This window comes from Lipophrys pholis, assembly GCF_963383615.2.
Source record: "Lipophrys pholis genome assembly, chromosome: 6".
In the NCBI taxonomy this organism is placed as follows: Eukaryota; Metazoa; Chordata; class Actinopteri; order Blenniiformes; family Blenniidae; genus Lipophrys; species Lipophrys pholis.
The window spans coordinates 21,891,753-21,904,320 of record NC_137629.1 but is presented as its reverse complement, the minus strand read 5'-3'; the positions used below and the strand labels follow the sequence as shown (position 1 = coordinate 21,904,320).

At 43.8% G+C, this 12,568-nt stretch overlaps 1 protein-coding gene across 3 annotated transcripts in view; it reads right to left on the bottom strand.

Moving 5' to 3' along the window:
- Positions 1–12,568, bottom strand: part of pdlim7 (PDZ and LIM domain 7) — a 34,808-nt gene that overhangs the window by 8,524 nt on the left and 13,716 nt on the right. For 2 of the 3 annotated variants that reach the window (XM_080466040.1, XM_080466041.1), the window contains exons 4-5: positions 9,623–9,650; positions 8,558–8,754 (exon numbers count right to left, since the gene is read on the bottom strand). In XM_080466040.1, coding sequence (XP_080322166.1) covers positions 8,558–8,754; positions 9,623–9,650 — 225 coding nt within the window. Of the gene's footprint in view, positions 1–3,435; positions 3,473–3,911; positions 4,067–8,557; positions 8,755–9,622; positions 9,651–12,568 lie in introns of all 3 variants that reach the window. The other variant, XM_080466042.1, reaches the window with a different exon arrangement.

Sequence of the window (12,568 nt, the reverse complement as noted above, 5' to 3'; positions counted from 1 at the left end):
GCCCGTTTGACACACGGACCTACGGTCAACTGAATTCCTCTGAAGAGCCCACCCTCTGGGACCGTACCTTTCCACCTCACAAAACAACGCTCCTGCCACCAGCAGGGTGCGAGGCCTCGCTGCGCTGCCCTACATGGCGCCAGGCCAGAGACTCCAGCTCCCGGTTCCACTTCCAGAGGTTTCTTCTGCCGCTCTTCAGCAAGCGGAAGGTTGCAGGTGCAAACAGGTGCACGGCCTCCTAACAGCAGCTCAGTCCCACATGAAGCGGCCTGTGTCGTGTTTTCTTGACATTCACGCTGCTTTCGAAATTCTTCTCCTCTCTTCAGCTCAGCAGAGGCTTGATGTGATGCAGGTGTGCAATTGCTGCAACACAGATTGCAGTAGTCGTCCGCCCCCCTCCCCTCAATGACGTGCAACATCTCATTTCACTTTTGTGGTTTACCCTTTCAACCTCTGATTTCTGATGTACGTCTGCTTCTTTTTTGTTTTCCTGCCTCTACTCCTCTGGGATACATCAACACGGGCGAGGACAGCAGAGGAGCAGCGTGTTGGCAGCTCAGCATCCGGCTGCGAAAGGAGCAGCTTTTGATTTATTTATTTATTTATTTTTTTAAAAGAGCAAGAAGCCACTGACATATGTCACCCGCTACTCGGATGAGAGGCAAGGGAGGGTGCGGCTCTGCAAGAATCCGTGTATGACAACAAAAACATCCCTCAATGACAACCTGAGGGAGGAGAGGCTTCTTTTTCTCAGGATGCTCAGGTGGATGAGACCAACTTTCATTAAACGACTTTCTCTTCATTGGCATTTATATACCAAAAAAAAATAAAAAAATAAAAAAAGGTGCTCTACAACTGCTTTTATGTACCAGAAAATAAACAAGTAAAGTCAGTAAAACATTTTGCAATGCGTTTGCAGAGCTGCTTTCGTTCACCTGTAATGCCTCCAAAGTCAGGAACACGTCAGGAAAGTAATCCACGCATCTGTTACTTCCAGAGTAGACCAACATAATCCCCCACCACCAGGGTGTCTAAATGAACGTTTCAGTCTTCAACTGATTCAAAATGCTTTCCACTGTCGCCTATGCCTGCTCACGTGGAAAAAGTTTGGTTTTTCTTTGTAAAAGTGCTTTGAGATAATCAGCGTTATATTTAGAACGTGTGCTGCAAAAGACAAAAAAAAACTGTTGATCTTCTCTCGGTCAAAACTTTTTTTCATTTATGATAATTTCATTAAAAATAGAAGCACCAATGTAGCTCATGAACACCATAATTCAAAAGATCCGGAGAACTACGTGTGCGTCTTACTCCCACCCGCTGCTCAGATTTTTATTGCAGGGTTCAGGTTTCACCTGCCAACCGTCTGCCACATGTTCCCATCACAAACCATTTGGCAATATCATCTTACAAGCAAGTCACCTTCCAACATTTTCTCTACTTGCCCCTGATAAGCCCGAGAAGCCTTTTTTAATCTCCATGTCTTTTCCCCTGAAAGTTATTTCTTGGTATGCATCTAAATCTTCTGCATGATTCCTGTCACATGCTGGCAGTGATTAAAAGTTATTTCCACCCAACCCTCAGCTTTTTTTTCCCCCCCTTCCCCCTCAGTGTTGTGTGCAAGGTCACTGCACTGCAGAAACTCTCTGGCTGGAATATAAATATGGTAATGTTGATCTTTTATTACATTTTGAACACTCTCCCAGTTATTTTTATTTTACGTAACTGCAAAGCCTGCATTTCCTCATAGCTGGTGGAGTACATGTACACTCGTTTGTTGTTTTTAAGCCTGACTGCGCATTAATTTTCTCTCTGGGGTAAAAGTAAACCTTGAACCCTCATCTTTTTAAAAAAGACACCCCATTATTCATAAATACTGAGAAAATCCCCGCTTTCACATAATCATTTTGTTGGGAGCGCCGCATGCAGACTCATGCCGAAGACTAGAAAAAAAACTAAACAAGGAAAGAGGAGCTGGTTATCAAAAGAAACATGAACGCTGAATAAACAAGAAGGAAAGAAGCACAGAAGAAAGGACAGAAGAACCAGAGTTGCTTTTTTTCAGATGTTTTATATATTATTGATGACAGCAGAAAAAAAAAAAAACAACAAAAGTACAATTTTGTCTTCTTTGTGTTTCTTAATGGTTGAGAAGCCTATTAGATGAGGGAGATTGGGAAATGAAAACTCTGAAGGATGAAGACCCCCGCAATGTAAACAGGCAAGAAATAGAGAACAAGGGAAGAAAAGAGAGAAAGCGAGAGATCCAAGGAGGGTTTGAACTTTGCAACCAAAAGAGAGAAACAAACAGCGGCGCTTCCGACTGATAGTGCCCCTCCCACCCCCTTTTTCTTCTTCCCCAGAGTTTACTCGGCGTGAAGCAGTGTGAACTGGAAAACCGGGCTGCAAACACAGTGGTCCGGTGTGTCGTCAGCAATCATCAAGTCAGAAATTCCGGAGGCCATCTTAACACTTTGGCTCAGTATGCAAGGTTCCACTTTGGGCTTTGTCATCTATCCTACGTTTCTTCTGGGTTGTTTTTTTTTTGGTTTGCTTTTCTTGGTTTCCTCAGACTTCTTGATCAGCCCGTGTGTATCAGAGGTGAATTTGTGAACTGCCGTCGGACAGTCGTCGTCATCTTTGTCACGTAGTCGTTGCGGTGTGGCTATCCCTTGGCAGGTTCTGCATCCCGGGGTGCGTCTGGGGCGTCGCTCAGGACTTGATGTTGAGAGCGCGAGCGGACCTGTCGTGGTGCCAGTCCCTCAGACGGGCATAGCGGGGACTCTGAATCTCAGTGAGGAACTTTTCCCTGACCGCAGGCAATGCAGACATGAAACAGAGACAGACATGAAGGAAAGAGATTGCAAGGAAAAGAGTCAGTGACATGAGTTTGGAGAGCTCATAGAGTGAAGAAGAGCATGTTTAAACTGGTGAAACAGCACAAACAGAAGAAAGGATCAAAGTAATGCAAGGGAAATCTTAAAAGGCCTATATGTGAAAGGTATCAGTCCCATCTGATCTACGTTTTAGCCTAAAAGCAAATGGAATTAAAGAAACTACAGGCAGCCACTTCACTCATTACTACTGGATCAATCAGGTCATTTCAAAATTGAGATTGCAAATGTGCCTTTGAATCACAAAAACATGCTTCGAGCCGCATTAATTTGAACTTTAAATGTTTAGGCGTTCTTGACTGTTTCAAAATCTTCAGATTCAATCCTCTTTGCTTTCCCAATGTGGCTCTAATACATCATTGCACATCACACAACTCATGGCATTGCTGAAAGTAGCAATATTACCATAACAACATGGGGTTAGGGGGGGATTTCAAACTCGAGATGATTTCCCCAAAGCAATCAGCAAACTGAAGCTTCAACACACTAGTGCACAAACACAAATACCCGTGACTGTTAAAGTTGGCGTGACTCGAGCCTTTACCTGGACCTCTTCATGTTTTCATCATCTGGGTCCTGCACTGAGAGATCCAGGAGAGACACACACACGTCAGAATGGCTCACTGATTAAAAACTCACACACATACGCACATATGATTGGCTTCGCGCGCGTAGCCCGCCGATAACACGAGGCATGAAAAGCGACATCGGCGATACAAGAACAGCGCTGTTGCTTCCTGTACTGATTACAGTCAGGAGAACAAAATACGTAGCCGTCACAGGTGAAAGCAACCACCTGACATTTGTGGCGTCGCTCTAAAAACTGAAAAATGGAAAAAACCTGTTATCCATCTTTTCTCTGTCACTTTCTGACTGGTAGTCAGTACCATCAGATCAGCTGTTCAATAATAAACGCCATCCCTCAAATCTTATCTCAACCATTCGAACCACAGCCCATCACTCCGGCTTTCCGTTCGGCTGCACGCGCGTGGGGGGGGTGGGAGGCGGGCCCTGACTTACTGAAGTCGGTGCCTGTGAGCTGAGCCAGGATGCGGAAGGAGCGAGACTGGGTGGTGCCGGTGCGGGGCTGCCAGTCCTCGGTGTCCTGGATCAGCCTCTTCTTGCTACGGTCGTTGGGGATAAAACAGGGGATGTTCTCCACCCTGAGGCCGTGCCTGCACACACACCCATCAGCAGCACACGGCGGGCAACGTTAGCACAACCATACCCGGAGACCGATCGCACCCCTCAACACGGCCGACCTTGAAAGCAGGAGGACATCCCCAGCACATCATGCAAGACCTGATGCTTAGTATCAGAGTCGTGTAATCAAAGAGCTAATGGACGCCCATTACCAGATTCCTCAGGGGCACAATGTGGCCTCTCATAAAAGGATATTACTACAGGAGAGATCGCATCTATATCAGTCGTATAACTAAATACGAGAAGAGCCGATCGTCTTCAGTAGCTGGCCTTGTGCGAGGGAATACTCCACTCTGTGTTAAAGCTGTTATTTTTGTTGAAAGACTCAACAAAGCAGCAGAGGAAAAAAAAGATTCTTTTTTTTCATACCCAACACCCTTTCATCACAGCTGTAGGTCAAATGCAGCATGCATTCATCAAACAAGCAAGGGAAGGACAAAAGATGAATGGTCACTAATGAACTGCCATCTCGGCCGTGTAAATCTTATTGCTGAATCGACCAACGAACAGCAGCTTCTCCGCTTTCATACACAGCCTGCACACCAGAAGCGTCAGAGCTGACAACACAGTCAGCATGCAGCCGTCCCCTTACTTGGCCTCTTGGTAGATATCATCATAGTAAGTTGGTTCACCCCTGTAAAATAGACCAAAGACGAAGTAAAGACCGGTGATATAAAGCTTAGAAGGAAAAGATGGAGGGGAAGTCAATAAATGAGTGAATAAAATTGCGAAATAAAAAGGTTATAGAAGTATTTCATGTATGTAGTTTTGTCTTGAATCTAATAAACTGACAGAGATGGAAAATGGTTTGATTTGTCTTCGAGTACATTGTTCCAAAGGCAAAACGAAAATCTATTTGAGGATATGTTCCCTGGACAGAGTTATGAAAAGTAAAATGAAAATATGAAACACAGACCGGTTTCATTTTTGTGAACCGCTGCAGTCGCCACAACCAGTAAATATATGTAACCAGCGATGGGGGGGGGGTTCCCCAGGTACACGTGATGAGTCCGGACGGGGTCAAACTACAACCAGCAATCAAGTATAATGTACATTAGTTGTGATTGATACTCGTCCTATTAAACCACAAGAGGTGAAGCAACATATCATTAACATTAACCTCCAATGGGTGGCTCTGCCTTTTTTTTATATTTTTGTCCCATGTAGCCTGGGGAGTTTGGACGCCTCTGGGGAGGAGAGTTAAGGTGGATACACACTCTGCAAAGAACAGAGAAATTCTGATATTTCATATTTCATGAGAAACTCGAGTGGAGAGCTCCTGGAGGAAAAAAAAAAAAAACTGTGCCAATAGGTGACATAATGGCTTTTTCAGTATTAACCACATCCACTTCACATTTCAGACGGCGAGTCGAAAACGAACCACAACAACTTCCAAACCAGAACCCAGAGAGCCGGAACTAAATCTCTCTCTTCTTGTACTGTGTATATACACCTCGAGTCTTTACAAAAACAAGTAATCAATATTTTACGTCAGACGACAAAAGGAGTAAATAAAATACTAACTTTTCAAGAGTTTCCATCTGTGGAGATGAAAGAGAAAGAGGAAAACACAAATTGAGAGAAAGGGGTCAGAGCTTGGCTTTTGGGGGGGGGGGGGGGGGGGGGGGGGGGGGGGGTAAAAAGGGAGGAAGAGAGCATGTCAATACACGTCTGCAGACGTACGCAACAAAAGGAAGGGAAACAGTGCAAAATGCAGGGAGCATGCGGGAGGTGACGCGAGACATGCCGTTACTGTCAGCGGGCTCGGTGGGTGAAGGACAGCATTGTTCGTCTGTCAGATCGTCCATTGTCACCCTGACCCAAAATGACTCAGTAGACGGGCTGCTGTTCTGCTCCTCTCGCCCCCGAACACAAAGAGTTATGTAAATGGATGCGGCCTTTGCAGGGGAGAAACAAAACTATCCCCAATTTCTTTTGACACTGCACTTCACTTGTGCTCCGATACCCTGGAAATCATGTGAAATGCCAGAGCGGCGATGCGTCATGACAAGAGTACGTACTGCACAAACGGCATGACAGCAAACCTGCTTTACAAGTCAGACGTGAGCAGTCTGCTTCCTGCTGTTTTATGAGGAGAATTGAACAATGTTTTCACCAGACTATGCTGAAATGGTCAGCGCTCCTCCGTCTTCGAGGATAAAAAGGACAGGGTGGCACTTCACAAATACGTGAAGCCACTGCAGAGAAAGTAAGTGGGGTTGCATGAGGGGGAAAAAAAAGGAAAAAAAAAAGAGCTGTAAAAGCCATGTGAGAACTCCACAGAATTTATGAGTGAGGCTAAATACAGCAGCACGCCGCAGCTCACCAGTCAAAGCACAACCGTGACCCAAATTACAGGAAGTGGACCGGCCCGTCCTTGAAGACCGCTTCATGCCACGTTCTGGATTTGTCAAACATATTTTAACCGATTCCCTAATTGCAAGGGGGAAAAAGCTTAAACATGGGCTGAAAATAAAACGGGACAATAAAAGCTTCCAGAAGAACAAGACTCATCTTTGTCATTACAATAATTGATGTACGACATGTCTCTCTATAAACTGATGAGATGCTATAAGACATGCCTCTAAGGTTAACTGGAGACTCTTAATTGTGACTTAGTGATTGTCCGCTTCACTGTCTCAGCTGGAAACCCAATGGATTGATGAAAAACACCCCACAGTTCAAGTAAAAAAAGATGCAACATGGCCAAAACATTTTTTTTCCCCCCAATATCTCCTATGATCTATCTGCAAGATTCAAACTATTTCCACAGTTCAGTCAATTAGAATTAGCTTCAAATTAAATTACAGACGATATGAGATTCCCTGGAAATTCCACAGCACTGAAGTTAATTGTCTCCGAGTATATTGGAAACATAATGGTAATAGTCGAAGGACATAATAAATTATTGGAGGGTTGTTTTGTTTAAACTAATATAATGATCTTCTCACTACATCAAGGTCAATGACTAAGAAGACGAACACCAGGGGAGTGGAAGCGACAAGATACAGGTACTGAAATCGCAGGTTTTGCTCTTTTACATTTTGGGGTTGTTGTACCTCACCAAGTTCTTCCAAGTAACTTAGTCATACATTACTATAACACACACAATGCAAAAAATAACGAATTACCAGAAAATATACAGAATCTGTGCGCTGATCAGAGGGCTATAAAGGAATTTTCAAAATTGAGAACTTTCAGATAACCAGGAAAAGCTTGGGAATTGGGAAGACAATGCAACACGTTTGAGTCAAGATATCAAGCTCTTAAAAGAGGAATTTAAACATTATAGTCACCGACAACAGGGACAGAGGGCAGCTGGGATTGTAGTAGGTGTTGGAAGGGCCTTCGCTAAGGTAATATAAGTACATTATTATTAGAATAATATTAAAGCCATTTTTTTTTTAATGTTTCTTTCACATTTTCGCATCAACTTGCCAAAGTTTAATTCTCATAATGTGTTTGTCTGGGAAATGTGCATTAAACACATTTTATTGAGAAATTCAATTAAATACTCGTGAATAAAAAAAAAAAAAAAAGTGTGCTGCCGAGTGAATTCCACAATATGCATTTCCAGTAAAAGTAGTGATTGACGTTTCAAAGATGCACAGAATAATCCCAGAAAGTCGATAGTTAATCTGTTGAAATGGGGAAAAAATTTTTTTTTAAAAAACACATCTCGAGAAGATGGAATGCTCCGCATGAAATTTCTCTTTTGTTATGTGTGACAATATGTGACTACATTCAAAAACAAATTCACTTTTTTTTGCATTTCTACACTCACTCGAATCCATTTTCTGCAGACTTTAACGTAATCTATGGCTGCCTTACCTGCACCTAAACTTAAACCACATCTTTGCACATGACAAACAGCTGACAAACGTTCTTTTGGTCGCTACAGTGTCACTAACACAAGGCTGTAAGGAGCGGAGGAAATCTTTACTAGCAATTTAGAAAACCACAAAACTGTGACTGATTATTGACACGTCTACGTTTGATGAAGCCTTGTTTGTCATCTGTTAAATTCCGCCGCATCGATTCGTCAGATGGAGCACGTTCCCGCTAAATATTCTCCGCTCTGCTAACAGCTCCACAGTTTATCGTGACACAATCCATAATGACGGCCTCAAATTGCCGCTGCCGCGCGCAGCAATCAGCGCAAGTTTCAACAGAAAAGCATCATCATATGCTCTCCATCGTGTGTGCTAAATTACTGGCAGGGCTATTAAAGCGGTGAGTCAGCAGACATTCGCTGTGTTTATCTGCTTCTGTAATGTTTCTGAAAAGTGTGAGACATGGTTTTGGCACCATGTTGTGGCAGTGATTGAGCCGGGTTCTCCTAAATCCTGAAGGGGCTATTTTTATTTTATTTTTTCTTCGTTTAAATATAAAGCCAGAATAATGAGATATCAAAAATACCAATAAGCCCACATTGGCCACGTCGTTTATTCATATCCACCTACCCATTCTGTGGCTGCTGCGTGCTGGCGGCGCCCTGTGAGCCAGGAGCGTTAAGTTTAGCCGAGTAGGCCACGGGTTTAATAAGAGGTCCTGAGTTGACACTAGCACCACCTGCTGCGAATGGCCTCGCCACCTTGTTAATGGCCGTGCTCGGGGCAAAGGAGTACTTTGGCTGAGCGGAAGCCGAAGTGAGCGAGTCCTGTGAGGAGTGTGGAAGAGGGAGACAACGCAGCACAGTGGATGACATGCAGTTAGACATTTCTGACACGCCCCAAAAAAAAACAAAAAAACAAAGACGTTCCTGAGGCGGTTGCACAATCCCGAGCTGTCCGGTTGCAAGGCCAATATTTTCTCGTGGCAAATGATTACTTGGTACCGCAGTAGCAGCCCTGTCAAAGCCTGCAGGCTTTCCTCGACACACAGAAGAAGTGCTTAAGAAGTCGCCTTATTTGTGTTGGCAGTCGGCCAACGGCTGGCCAACGTAATCTGCTGGTGCCGCTGAATTGAAAATACTCAAAGTGAGAATGCTGTCAATATAACTGACATGTCTCAGTAATGAGATTTCTGACAGAGCTTTAGGCTACAAAAGACTCCCTCCAACCAAAAAGGGACACAGGCTTTTTGTTAGCATTATAAGTCAGCTGCTTTTGCTAAAAAGAAAAAGAAAAAAAAAACTGTGCACTACGGAGCAGTTTGTGACACTGTGGTACCATTCAGAGTGTATTCGGTTTGGCAAGTGGCTCTCTCGCTATTTCTTTGGCGTCGGGGATTGTGCAAGGCGTCCCAAAATTAAACTGCAGGGACTTCCAGGGGCAACACTCAACAGTCCATCCAGCAAGCATCTCATTTAGCAACTCGCTGATGCTTGGCTAACGCGGCGTGCACAGACTGCGTGAGCGCTTCACAACGCAGGTGACTTTGGAGGAATTTAACACAAAGTGGCACGACACTACAGCGACTCCAGTCGTGAGTAATGATTAAAGGAACTTTTAAATTTCGGTGTCGCTGGAGTGCAGCGACGGAGCATGCCAGAATATTCACACGGAGGGTTTCGGAATGAGTCTTACCTTCTGCTCTCCTCCAGTTTTGAAGGTTCTGAGGAAAGAAAAGAGTAATTAGATTTGTTTTCGATACAGACCCAGAGGTTGAAAAAGTGCATCACGTCAACATTTTCAAAATACTAAAGCTTTGTTGCACTAAAACTAACATGAAAAATGTTATTTGTTGGTAGTCTATGAGTGAAAATGCCCAAAACAAAAAAGGGAAGTGGCATAGTGTTTTTGCTCATAAAATTGACAATATTCTGAAGAATCATTCTTGATTCTCAACTTTTAGGCAGAAATCAAGAGATTTGAAAGCTCAAAATGAAACACAAATTGAACATGAAAATAATTCCTATAATACTTTATGTTCATATTTTATCACCTCCTTTATTTTGAGTGAACAATTGACTGCTTTAGTCAGCTTTAATTATGGTAGAGCGGATGAACTACACCTTCTTGAGATTTGCTGGTAACTAATTCATAACAGGTCTGATGAATATTAGTCGTAAAACATTCACGCCAAATATCTATTATGAATGCATGCTGTGCATAAAGTCTATTGGATTCGCGGCTACAAAACTTCAGCTCTGTCTTCATATTTCAGTACACAGTATGAATAAGTAACAAGAGGTGAAACAGGCAATTAAAAAAAAATAAACCTGAGGTTACTGTAGTGAATCACAAACACGAGAGCCTCGCGTCTCCTCTTGACAATGGGCTGCCCACAGATTCACCCACCGAGCTAAAAATACAAATGCCACAGAGTTCCACACTTCTTAACTCTAATCCTGGGCCTCACATTACTGCGGTGCCTCTGCTGAACCGGAGCAGACGTTTATTAAAATATCTTTACACCTTCACCACACGGCGACCCCAACCTGGCACTGCCGTGTGCTCCTGAAATAATGGGACGTGAATTACGACCATCGCCTGGCCTGTGAGCGCATGCCAAACAAAGCTACCATAGGATGAAGCGTCACTGCAGTCGGCCTCATTATTTCACGCTGCAATCACACGCCAGACAATGGACTGCACTTCCTGTGACAGGGAGAAATGGATAGCCGTCTGTGTCGTTGCCTCCTCCGCCACTGATAGAGCGATTTAAAGACGGGATGACGACGGGCGGGAGCGGAGGGGGTGAAAGCATGGCGACTTGTTTGCGCTCGGCCACATTTCCTCTGGGCTCCGTGTCACAGTGAGTCATGCTGGAGATCGAGGACGTAAGGAATCATTGCTCTTGTGCCGTATTTACTTTAGCCCCGTGGACTTAAATGAGCGAGTTTGGAGATGAATAAGTCGCCAATTTTCTTGGAAGAAATTAGCTCTCCCCGTTCTGAAAGCGAATATGCACAGTGGATGAAATCATTTCCTGTCTCATTTCATGGATCACTTATTTCAGCTGATGCATGCTTTGGCTTGCGAGCCAACGTCAGATAAAGGCAAAAAAAAAGAAGAAAAAAAAGACTCCTCCCGCCTCTACTCGTGCTTCTCCCATGATACTGCAATCAAACGTACACAAACAACTAACATATTTCAACCATCACCGTGCACTCTAGTTCACAGATACTGAAACTGAAATATGGCCCGAATGTGTCCCTATAGCTGCGGCATGATCTCCAGCGGTCATATTTTCTTTGATTCAACGCTCTATAAAAAGCTGCGGATAAAGCGGAAAACCTTTCCCATAAAAAAAACGACACAAGATGATCATTGGTGCTGAACAAAATGAGACACTAAACCAAACAATAGACCATATCTCATCAGCGTGCAGCTGTCCTCCTCTCTTGACATAAAAGAACCGTGGATGGCAGCCAGGATAGGAATAAATAAAAGCCACAATGGCTCTTCTCTGAGAAGTGTTTCAGGAAAACAATATTTGCTTGTCTTACAGTGTAATAACAACCGGACGGGGTGAGATGAAGAGGGGAGACTTGGGATCCACGGGAAGAAAGTCATTGGTGAAAGAAAACAAGACGAGAGTGGAAGAATGTGAAATGTTTACAATAGTCAGACTCCACAAGGAGACGAGAAATAAGAGGAGGGAAACCACAGAGTGCGGGGAAAAGTATGGCGGGTGTTAAGTAAACATACAGGCTTATTACAGGTCCATCAAAGTATCCCAACCACTCCCTGAGAGATAATGGTGGGAAAAAAGAAGCCCGTCCTTCCTTTGGCAGTGCACAGAAACAATAGGTCTTTAAATTCAGCTTACTCAGTCATTTAATCTTCCTTCACCTGACGAATGCAGACGGAGTGAAACATAAACAGAAATAGAAATATGACATAAACAGAGAGCTCTTTTTCTAATCCCCTCTCCGCGCAGCATTATCGATTCTCACAGAGCTTCTCTTTTAATTGCTCTCATTTCTACCCCTTCTCCCGTTGAATTCCCAAACAAAGAGTGCGCTGCTCTCTCCGTCTCCGTCTCTCTCACACCCTCAGTGTCCCTTAAAGGCATTCAGTAGGTTGCAGAATAGTTCACGACCTTATTCTGCACGGAAAGTACAAACAGAAATGTTACTAGTTGGCCTCATGAGGAACAAACTGCAGCTGCTTGCAAGCAAACATCTAACATTTTATCCAGACTCAATAACTTTAATGCTGGGTTTGATGGATGAGAAGTTTTTAATATGCAGGAGCATGAAATACATGCTAGATCGGGCTCAAATAATCGATATTAGTTCCTTTTATCTGAGAACTGTTTCAAAACTATTCTCGAAGAATTTTCCCAAATCAAAAGGTGAAGCCTTAGAGGTGACGGGGACTTTGTCTGCTCTTAGGTTGTCCAAGTTAGATCTGCTCATAGATAGTGTGACCTGCGACACCGTGCACCGTGGCTGACTGCATGATGTCACTCCCCACCGAGGCAGGGGAGACGACCTCCACGATGAACTCCACAGAGCAAGAAGTTTCCTGTACGTCATCTACGTACGTCTTCGGGAAACAAAGCGAACCATATTTAATTGTTGC